The 12,037-nt window shown below is 43.3% G+C and overlaps 1 protein-coding gene across 6 annotated transcripts in view; it reads right to left on the minus strand.

Annotated features, from left to right (window-relative positions):
- Window positions 1–12,037, minus strand: part of SLC29A4 (solute carrier family 29 member 4) — a 243,524-nt gene that overhangs the window by 136,985 nt on the left and 94,502 nt on the right. For all 6 annotated transcript variants that reach the window (XM_083153582.1, XM_083153583.1, XM_083153580.1 and 3 more), the window contains one exon: window positions 10,435–10,548. In XM_083153582.1, coding sequence (XP_083009708.1) covers window positions 10,435–10,548 — 114 coding nt within the window. The remainder of the gene's footprint in view (window positions 1–10,434; window positions 10,549–12,037) is intronic.

Consider the following 12,037-nt stretch of genomic DNA (forward strand, 5'->3'; position numbering starts at 1 on the left):
ATGTCGACACGGACACTGAAATGTAGCACTGCGTCCCCTCATATGCATCGATGCACTCGTCGTGCTTCGGACACGGCGCCTCTCTACACTCAGAACACTTTTATTCTCCCACCACACCCTAGTGGATGGTAGGGCATAAAATACCACCTATCGGAACATGTTGACTGAAAATTTAAGAAAAACCCCATGTCGACCTTTTGACTGTCAAGCTAACCCATGCCGACCTAATGACACTGTCGGCCTAACCCATGTCGACCTTCCTGCATGTCGACCTAGACTCATGTCGACCTAATGACTGTCGACCCAATGACCCAATGACGTCTTCCGATTTTACAGTAGTTACCAATACACAGCACAGGGAGCAAGGAAAAGATGCAGATAAAATAGAGGCTTTATGCCAGTGTTTAATATACAGGGACTAATGGGAATTTAGGGGGTTATTTTGGTTCACTTTTTCTGACAAATTCCTTCTTAGATGGGCAAAACCATGTGCACTGCAGGTGGGGCAGATGTAACTTGTGCAGAGAGAATTAGATTTGGGTGGGGTTTTCTTCAAAGTGAGATCTGTATTGCAGTGTAAAAATAAAGCAGTCAGTATTTTCCCTGCACAGAAACAAAATTACTCACCCAAATCTAATTCTCTCTGCACAAGTTACATCTGCCCCCCCCCTGCAGTGCACATGGTTTTGTCCATCTGAGAAGGAATTTGCCTCTAAGAGGGAACTAGAATAAGGCCCTTAGAGTGTTCCTGGAAAATATTATGAAAACCCTGTATAAATAAACCACTAGAATGAGGAATATGTATCAAAAAATAATTGTGGGATATCCTTTTTAGGGATTACCTGCAAATATTAAGTACCACTAGGATATTAATGTACAGGGGACAACAACATTGGCTATAAAGGCTGACACCTTCATATGACGTAAGCAATTGTAGCCTATGGCATACCGTATTCGCTCAAATGCAGTCTGTACGCTGTACATGCTCAGTAGCAAGGTGGCTAATGAGAAATAAATGTAGTGTGATCACATTTTACACATAGCAGAGATGTGCTACTCAGCGTCCCTGAACCTGCATGTGTATATCCAAAGCAAACTACATTTCTTATTGAAACAAATAGTGGTGAAAATAAATGATAAATATCATGCCTAGGATGATAATTAGTGAACATATGCCCCAATTCATTCCAGGGAGGTCTGACAGAGAAAGACTATGTTGTAATCACTGTGTTACAGTAAGTGCATACTGTATGTGCTAAAATAGTATCATAGAATAATAAACTAAGGGGCATATTTAGTAAACCAATTTCGTTGGAAAGAACCCAAAATGAAAGTGTCCCCTGGATTTATGCAAGTAGCACTGTTCCTGTTTACAATCGCAATAGCTGCTATAATGTAAAATGTATTAAGCACACTGTGGAACTTGGCTCCATTAGCTAACATCATTTTAGAATGGCAATAACCATTACAGACTATGGGCAATATTTTACAGATTAAACTAAGAGAGGGATCCCCGGTAATATATACTAGCACTGTCTGATGACTGTCGGGCCCATATAAGAAGGATAGCATATACACTGCGATCTGGGCAGTAATGGAGCCCACACACGCACCGATCCCGGCTTGCGTTGTGGGCTTAACTAGCACACATAGCATTGCATCGTATGCCTTGTGCATACGATGTGCATGCGATGCGATGCTATGCTAGAAAAAGCTGGTACAAAAAGTATGTGCAGCACATACTTTTTGTACTGTACGATGAGGTGCCGCGGGAGCGCGCACCCCATCGTACAGCATCGCACCGCCGGCAACGGTACGTGTGTGGGCTCCTTAAAAAGTAATTGTTACTGCCCAGTTTTGCATTGTAATATGCGATCCTATCCCCTCTATTTTACACTACTGGCGTAACTAGGGCTCAGCAGCCCTAGTGGTGGCCGGAGGAGCCGGCACCATTGGAGCGCAAGGTCACAGAGCCGGAGGCAGGAGTCCTGTGTGAGCTGCTGCCGTAGCCAATAAGGAACCGGATACGCTTCTCTACCTCTGGCTGCTGTCTGAGTTAGGATGCTCAGTGACCCACCATTTGCTGGCAGCATCAGCATTGGGTTTCAGAGATAGCTCATGATTTGCTGTGCAGGGATCAGGTGGGCGGCTCTGCAGGCGGCAGGGACGTGCTGTGTCTGAAGCTAGTTTATCACCTTTGCCTCCAGTCTTATCTAGAACTAGGTATGTGTGCTGCAGGACCCAGCACATCAGCAGTAGCTCCCCAACCTACTTGCACATAATTTAGCTGAGCAGCCATAGGTCAAGCCCAGGGCCGGCCTCAGGCATAGGCAAACTAGGCAATTGCCTAGGGCATTTGGAATGCCTAGGGGCATCAGCAGCTTCTGCTGATTACAATGATATGCAGCATGCCTATATTCTGTGTGTGAGTGAGGCTGTATCTGCATATGAAATAGTGTATTCATGGAAATCACTGTAACATAGCATTCCGTATGCAGGTACAGCCACAGTCGCACACAAAATATAGGCATGCCGCATATCATTTTAATCATCGGAAGCTCCTTGTGTGTGCTGGTCATAACAATGCAAAAAAGACGAATTTTCAGCAAAAAAGACACCCAGCGTTAGCAGAACTGGCCAGGAGCTGCATGGCCTATTGAGACAAGATGTATGAGGAAACATCTGTATCCAAGCAGAGGCAGAGGTCACAGTGTTAGCGGCTGTGCGAGTGCTGTCTGCGAGTGGGTTGGTTGTGCAATAGTGTTCGGCATATGTGCAAGGGGCATTATGTGTGTCATGTATAAATGCATTAATAATGTGCGACATATGTGTAATGGGCATTATGTGTGTCATGTGTATAAGGGCATTAATAATGGGCAACATATGTGTAATGGGCATTTTGTGTGTCATGCGTATAAGGGCATTAATAATGTGCAACATATGTGTAAGGGGCATTATGTCTGTCATTATGTGTATGAAGGGCATTAATAAAGGTTGGCATAATGTGTAAGGGGCATTATGGTTATAAGGACATTAATAATGTGTGTCATGTGTAAGGGGCATTACTGTGTGGTATTATCAGGGGTGCCGAGAGAAAGGGGTAGGGGGTACAAATTACCCAGGCCAAAGTCTGATGGGAGGGCCCAGTGGGGGCCCCGGGCCCCCTCCCCTTAAGTGACAGCAGCAGCTGCAGCTCTTCTCCTCTGCCCAGCACATACTGCTTTGTGCTGGGTTGCAGGATGGCCATGGAGGTTGTTAAAATACAATATTTTCTCAGGATTTTTTTCTAAGGGTATAATGTGAATAATGTGAGGAGTAATGTATATAAGGTAAAGTGGTACTACAGTGTGATGTAACATGAATAAGGGACACCATCACATGATATAATGTGAATAAAGTTGCAATACTGTGTGGCATAATTTGAATTGGGGGTAAAATTGTGTGGCCATGCCCCTTCCCAGCAAGAACGCACCCGTTTGGGCTGCGCACCAAATGTGTGCACTGTTTCTATTTAAAATATTGCGGGTAGGAGCACCAAAATGATGACTGCTATGATGAGGGTTGATGGTGCTGGGAAAGAGGAGCAGGGTCAGAGGTGGAACTAGTGGTGGTGCTAGGGGGCACCAGCCAAAATCTTGCCTAGGGCATTATTTAGGCTAGGGCCGGCTCTGGTCAAGCCAGTGATAATTTCCTCAGATCTGCATTGCTGAAACTATCCCCGCGAGTGGGGGAGATGGAGTATAACTAAATCATCAGGTTTTACAATTGACTGCTTGAATATATGTGAAGAATTGCACAGGAAATGCACTCTAGTGATTTATGTGAGCAAGGCTCCAAGCACTCATGTTAATTGACCTTAGTGAGGGAACAATGTAAAGAAGGAGGGTGGATGGGGGTGGGGGGTTATTATCGCCTCAATATATCAATAAAGCTGGTATGTTATACAAACGGTGACATATGCCTTGTTGAGTTTGCCAGAAATATCTACTCAGCTTATGTTTGTTTAAATGCCTAGAAAACCTATAATGAGCTATTTAAACCAAGCAAACATCTAAACATTAGTTATATTTCACCTAAAGGGATTTGCATTTATCGCCAGTAATTTTGTCAAAATGCACATGGGCCCTTATTCAGATCTGATCGCAGTACAAATTTGTTCTCAAAATGGGCAAAACCATGTGCACTGCAAGTGGGGCAGACGTAACGGGTGAGATTTAATAGGATGAGATATTCAGAAAGTGAGAGATTTGGGACGAAATCTCCAGTTTTTTTAAAGCGGCAATCATTTACACTTCAAAATCAAACTGGTTTTGCAGTGTAAAGGATTGCCGCTTTAAAAAAACTGGAGATTTCTTACCAAATCTCTCACTTTTTGAATCTCTCATCCTATTAAATCTCACCCAACATGTACAGAGTGAGTTAGATTTACCCCTTTTACACCAAAATCCCTGGTCTTTGAACACAGGAGTTTCCAGGGTTGGACCCAGCTTCATACCCCATTTACACAGCACTGTGACCCAAGTCGGACCCAGGTCTGCGCCGTTTACACTGAACCTATGTCAGCACTGCTTTTCCCTATGGATGACATTAAAAATGTCCATTTTAGGACTAATAAACCGCCAGCCAACCTTCCCTCAATGATTTAAAATAAAAATGAAAAGACATGACAAGTTAGCATTGAAAAATGTTGGTTTGTTTATTTTGTAAAATATTTTCCAAAAAGTTTTATTCAGTGCTCAAGCACACATAGCGGTATAAAAGTGCAGCATCACCCATGTGCTCTCCCCAGCAGCAGCAGACCGAATCTCCCATGTGTTCCCCCCAGCCCCCCCAAAAATAATAATAATATAAATGATACTGCATCCAATTATGATTTCTGTGTGCACTGCCCCGTATCCTTCCTGGCTGCTGTCTTTTGCCACTGCAGCTCTCTGTGGAAAGGCGTCCAGCACTTCTGGTATCCTTTCAGCACTACCTGGATGTCCCAACCTGGGTTGGGACCATTTACACCACCCACGACCCAGGTCCAACCAGTGTTCAACCCTGTTCAGGACCTGGGTAGGAGACCAGTGTTACTGGACCTGGGTTGACCCCTTTTACACCAACGCTGACCTGGGTCCGACCTGGGTCCGACCTGGGTTATTCCTTGGTGTAAAAGGGTATTTTGATTCTGTGCAGGGTACAGATGGGGCAGGCTTCTTCTTTGCTGGCGAATCGCCAGAACGTCAGCGCTGGCGATCCGCCAGCAGCCTCGCTAACCATCTGACTGAGACGCGCGTGCGTCTCACGCGCACGCGCGTCTCAATCTCCGTCGGCGGGGGAACGGGAACCATGTCCGTCTCCGCTTCAGGGAGACGGACAGGGTTAGTGGGGGTTGCGAGCAGGCGGCGGAGACCCCGGGTGACCGCCGACAAGCCGGCGGTCACCCGGGGGAAGAGCTGGAAGTGCCGTCGGAAGGGGACTTGTGCGCCTCTCGTGCGCACGCGTCCCCTTCTCGCTATAGATATGGCGCTGGCGGGGGATGGTGGCTGGCATCGCCATCGCCATCCCCTGCAAAGATGGGACCTGCCCCATCTGTCAATACTGGCTGCATTATTTTTACACTGCAATTTAGATTTCAGTTTCAACACAACCCACCAAAATGTAACTCTCTGTGCACATGTTACATCTGCCCCACCTTCAGTGCACATGGTTTTGCCCATTTTGAGAACAAATTCGTACTGCGATCAGATATGAATAATGGCCATAATTTGTTGTTACACTGTCTACATGCACTGGCTGTGAATATTAAGCCCCCTACACACTAGCCGATTCCGCGCCAACGCCTGTTGATTTTAACCAAAAATGGGAGGGTTGTGGGAGGCTGAACAAATTTTTTGGGCAAAATTTATAGATACGCCAATGACTAGAGCTCTGCCTTACCCACCCTGGAAACTGCTAAAATCATTGACAGCAGAGAAAAGTATTAAGATCCTGAAGTTGTCATTGTCCACACTCCCCATGAACTGAGCACTCTCCCTCCCTGGTCCAGTGCGAGTAATTGATGGTTCAACACCCTACGACAGTGGTTTGCAAAACTGTGTGCCTAGGCACCCTGGGGTGCTGCAAGGTTCTTGCAGGGGTGCCTGAGGTTGGTGGTCCAGGACCTATTCAAATAATTTATGATCAAAGTGATAGGCAAAGCCAGTGTTAGTGGCTGCCAATCTTACAGAATGTGCACAATCAGAAGCACAACTGTGCACCATCACATAACTAACCATAAGGATGACAAGTTTATCAATAAAAACCTATCCTAAGGGTGCCATGAAAATGATGCTTATACTCCAGGGTGCCGTGATTCAAGAAGGTTTGGGAACCACACGTGCAGCCCGCTACCAAAGGTGATCCACAGACGGCACCACCCGCTGGTGGTCATCATCTCCCATTGCTGCCACTCATATCAAGACATCTAAAGTATACAGCATACTGGCACCTAACATCCGTCCCTGGAACATCTGCATCCTTGATGTTACTGTGCCTACAGACAGCTCACATTAACATGGTGTCAGGTTTTGGACCTGATGATTTACCATCTGCTTGGCGGCCAAGGAAAATTGTAACCAGCCTGGTTAATAACCAGTGGAGCACAGTCAGGACACCGTGAAGTACGTAAGCTGCATCATTATGGGACATCACCACTATCTCCAGAGGCAGAACTCTTAGAGGCAATGTAGTCAACTGCCGCCAGGCTCCTGCTCTCAAGGGGGCATCTTTCCTTCCCTGCTATTTTAAAAACATTAACTGAAAGCCATTGATATCACTTCTGAGTTCTGAAATATGTGTTCTCTCTCGATCTATGTATGTATATATATATATATATATATATATTTTATTTTATTTTTTTTAGATTTCATAACAGACATATGTACAGTATATGTACAGTATACAGATACCCCAGATGCCCCCCCCCCTCACACCATGATCCATCACACGGCTGCGAATGGATGTTTTGCATAATCATCCATTCGCAGCCTTGGGTGCAGGGGGGAAATTATTCGATGGTCGGCGACCATCAAATGATTTCTCCAATGCTCGCAGATCTGAGACACTGCTATGGTGTCTTTGATCTGCGAGCGCCCTGTGTGGGAAGCAGGTGGGCAGTTGACATCAGCTGCCCGCCCCCCGCACCTGCGTCACTTGGCGATTTGCATGGGAATGCCCAGTGTTTTCCTGGAAATGCCCATGAAATGCTGGGCATTCACAATGGCAGTGCCCCCCGCCGGCACCCCATGCCCACCACCCAAACACTGTTAGGTGAGAGCGGGACGGAGAACATGTATTTCGCCATAGTAGCTCACATCATGTGAGAAAAATATGAGCACAGACCTGGAAGACGACAACTCGGAGACAGTGTGGGCAGAGATAACCGACAATAATAAGAAACCAAAAAACAAATTTATAATAGGGGTATGCTATAGACCACCAAATATAAATGAAAGGGAAGAGTCTCTTCTTTTAAACCAAATCAAACAAGCATCAAATCAGGGTCAGGTATTAATTATGGGGGATTTTAATTTACCCGACATTGATTGGGAAAACGAAACAGGTAAATCAGCAAGAAGCAATGGGTTCTTAAGCTTACTTAAAGACCAGTTTATTACACAAACGGTAGAAACTCCAACTCGGGATGAGGCGCTCTTGGACTTAGTATTAACAAATAACACAGACTTAGTTTCAAACACAAAAGTAATTGAACAATTAGGGAATAGTGATCACAATATGGTTTCACTGGAAATCAACTTCAGTAAATTACATCAAAAAGGATCTGCAAAAATACTAAACTTCAGAAAAGCGAACTTTGAATTATTCAGGGAAGCCCTAACAGGAATTGGGTGGGAAACGGTTATGGAGGGAAAAAATGCAGAGGAAATGTGGGATACTCTAAAAAAGGTGCTTGATTCACTAACTATTGAATACATTCCTAAAGTAACTAAAGGTAAATTCAACAAAAAAAAGCCACCATGGTTGGACAAAGAAGTAAGGTCAGCTATCAACAATAAAACCAGAGCCTTTAAATTCTATAAAAATAACTTGAATGAGGAGGCGTTCGCAAAATACAAAGAATCAAACAAAACTTGTAAAGGGGTAATCAAAGCAGCTAAAATATTATATGAAGAATGCATAGCCACTGAAAGCAAAACCAACCCAAAGAAGTTTTTTAAATACATAAATAGTAAACGTTTAATTAAGGAAAACATAGGCCCACTAACTGATACTAGTGGAAAAAGTGTTACTGAGGACAAGGGAAAAGCAAAACTGTTAAATGAGTTCTTCTCATCAGTATTTACTAAGGGAGAGCAGACTGTGGAACGAACATTTACCACAAACGGGACAAATAAGCCAGATCTCATTGTGGATTTCACGCCGAAGGAAATAATACTGAGGCTAAGCAAACTCAAAACAAATAAGTCACCAGGGCCAGATGGGATTCATCCGAGGGTATTAATGGAATTAAGGGATGAACTAGCTACCCCCCTACATTATATCTTTAGCAAGTCACTATCGTCAGGTATAGTACCAAAAGATTGGAGAATAGCAGAGGTAGTGCCAATATTCAAAAAAGGAAAAAAGGAAGATCCCGCTAATTACAGACCCGTTAGTTTAACATCAATTGTGGGTAAACTATTTGAAGGATTTTTAAGGGATGGTATCCAGGAATATTTAGATCATCACCGTCTACTCAGTACTAACCAACATGGGTTCGTTAAAAATCGTTCATGCCAAACTAATCTACTAGGGTTCTATGAAGAGGTTAGCAAAAACCTCGATAATGGAAATGCTGTAGATGTGATTTTCCTAGATTTCGCTAAAGCATTTGATACTGTCCCACACAAGAGATTGATTAATAAAATGGAGAACCTAGGATTGGGTGAAAATATCTGCAGATGGGTAGGGAATTGGCTATGTAATAGAGAACAAAGAGTGGTTGTGAATGGTGCCGTATCAGATATGATACCGGTACTAAGTGGAGTGCCCCAGGGTTCGGTTTTGGGGCCCATTTTGTTTAACATTTTTATTAACGATATTGGGATAGGGTTACTCAGCAATGTATCCATCTTTGCGGACGATACAAAACTTAGCAAAGTCATCAAATCACCAGAAGATGTCACCATGCTTCAAAATGATCTTGCAATTCTAGATGAGTGGGCAAAAAAATGGAAGATGAGGTTCAATGTAGATAAATGTAAGGTTATGCACCTTGGGAGACACAACCAGTGTGCAAGTTACAACCTTAGCGGAGAGGAACTGGGTAATTCCATACTTGAAAAGGATCTAGGAGTCCAAATAGGCAGCAATCTAGGATGTAGTGCCCATTGTAATGTAGCTACAAAAAAGGCCAACAAAATTCTGGCATGTATTAAGAGGGGAATGGAAACTAGGGACTCAAGGGTAATTATGCCACTGTATAAAGCATTGGTGAGACCTCACCTAGAGTACGGAGTACAGTTCTGGGCCCCACACTATAAAAAGGACATCATAGAATTAGAAAAAGTCCAAAGGCGAGCAACAAAGCTTATTAGGGGAATGGAGAATTTAAGCTACGGGGAGAGATTAAGCAATTTGGGACTATTTACATTAGAAAAGAGACGTTTAAGGGGGGACATGCTCAACATGTACAAGTATATCAAGGGCCAATATAAGGAACTGTCACACACCCTATTTTCTACTAGAAAGGAATCTAGGACGCGAGGGCATGAGTATAGATTAGAAGAAAAAAGATTTCATTCAGCTAGTAGAAAGAATTTCTTTACGGTCAGAACAGTCAAACTCTGGAACTCTCTTCCCAGAGAGGTGGTAACGGCTGGCTCATTAAATGCGTTCAAGGCAAAGTTGGACAAACATTTACTGGAGAAAAACATCCATGTGTACAAATAAGAAATATAATTTGTCTGTAAAATACCAGAACCTACCAAATCAGCAATGGATATCTATACCAGGTTGAACTAGATGGACGCAAGTCTTTTTTCAGCCTTACCTACTATGTAACTATGTAACACCTTGCTTCTGCACATGTGCAGAAAGGCGCATGCGCAGACCCAAAACATCGGTCCCCTGTGTGAACGCATATAGTTACGCTTTTTTTACCATTTTAATATATGATATGAAAATGTTAACAATTATTTATCGTTCAATGATCATTTTGACCAAGCTGCACTCCCTAATTGCTTACCAGAGTTAAGTATACTGATTGATACAGTCTGGGCCGCCCTGGACCCAGGTTCTTTGCACACACTACAGCCATTATAGATACATCACAGCAGGGTTTATTACATAAAACATGTTCTTCTCTTGGTAGGTTCAATATTGCAGTTCTGATAATGCTGTAGATACAGTTGTATTACCTGCATTTTGATGTATTAATGATGAAAGCATGGGGATTTTTCTGTAACTCACCAGCTGTGATCCTCATGTGTGTTGTAAGAAGTTCAACCATAGCATTATTAAGGACGACAGCAGCTAATGCCACAAGGATGTATGTCAGACTCATATCAAATACAATAGATGTGCCTGGAAGAAGAATGTCAGAAAGAAAATATGTTAATGTAGGAACAATAAAGCCTATAACTAAATTTTTATCCTATATTTGTGATTCTCCACCAATAACAAAATATTTTTCCTGTTTACACAAACTGAGGCTCATTTTGGTCGTAACAGTATGACCTACAATGCCTACATACAGCTTAAGGTTAGATTTCAATGAGATATTGTTATGATACATAAATACAGGTGCACTGCAATGGCCAGACTGAAAGTCAACTTAAATCAAAAGTAGGAAGGGGTAGTGGTACAGAGAACAATTTGGAAGAAGAATCGGCATGGATTCTTTAACTACAACCACTTAAACAAGATCTAAATGAGGATATTGACCAGTGCTGGTGCAATGGTGTTCCGCGGCCCCCTGCAAAACTATAAATTAACTATAAACTACCCATCAGTTTTTCCTAGCTCCTGTTTTTTTAATCTATTTAATCAGCAGGCTTCGGGGACCCAGCAGGAGATAACCAGCCCAGGGGAGCGCCTCTCTGACTTTGCACCCCCCCCCCCCCGCCGTGCTTACCCCGCTTACCGGGTTCCACCGGCTTTACCCACAGTAGTATTGCTGATTGCACACACAGGGGCCGATTCCTACCTGTACAGGTCCGAATCTGGCCCTGTTTTGGATTGTAAGGGATCTGCGTACAGAGCGATATAGGGTCATTTTTTAAGCGATCTAGCCAGATCACTTCGAAAATGGGCTTAAATCCCTCTGTGTGTAGGCCATTTATTTATTTATTAACAGTTTCTTCTATAGCGTATACATATTCCGCAGCGCTTTACAGAGAATATTTGAACGCTCACATCAGTCCCTGCCACAGTGGAGCTTAAAATCTATATTCCCTACCACATGTACATGCACACACAAGACATTCTAGGGTTAATTTTGTTGGGAGCCAATTGACCTACCAGTATATTTTTGGAGTGTGGGAGGAAACCCACGCAAGCACAGGGAAAATATACAAACCACAGAGTAAGACAATGATGCGCTGTCTCTAAAATAAAGGTGTGCTGTTCACTCCTCTTTTTTGTTGAAGTGATGTTTCTTCACTGGTAAATGCTTGTGTAAGCGGTAGAGAAATAAGAAACATAGAAGAGTCAATAATTAAATCGGAAATCAACAACTCAAATGGGGTTCCTCCTTACTGACCTGTATAACAGGCCCTATGTGCCCATAAAGGTATCTTTGTATACATCAATTCCTATGCGGATAACCTTATGAAACACCAGAGGCTCCAAATCCCTTAGAATATATGCTCACCTTAAAATGGTGCCCTATTTTCATCAAACGGTATCTTTACCTCTCAGATTGTCAGTGGGAGGAAGCCAATCCAGACTCATTTGTAAACGGTAAAACAGATAATTTTATTCCAAAGTCCATCCACCATACAGCATACAATACAATAAAAAATTGTAAAAACAAGGAAGGTTTCCAGCCTGTACTTCACCTCCACCACCTCCA

The sequence above is a fragment of the Crinia signifera genome, chromosome 7 (assembly GCF_055691185.1).
Source record: "Crinia signifera chromosome 7, ASM5569118v1, whole genome shotgun sequence".
In the NCBI taxonomy this organism is placed as follows: domain Eukaryota; kingdom Metazoa; phylum Chordata; class Amphibia; order Anura; family Myobatrachidae; genus Crinia; species Crinia signifera.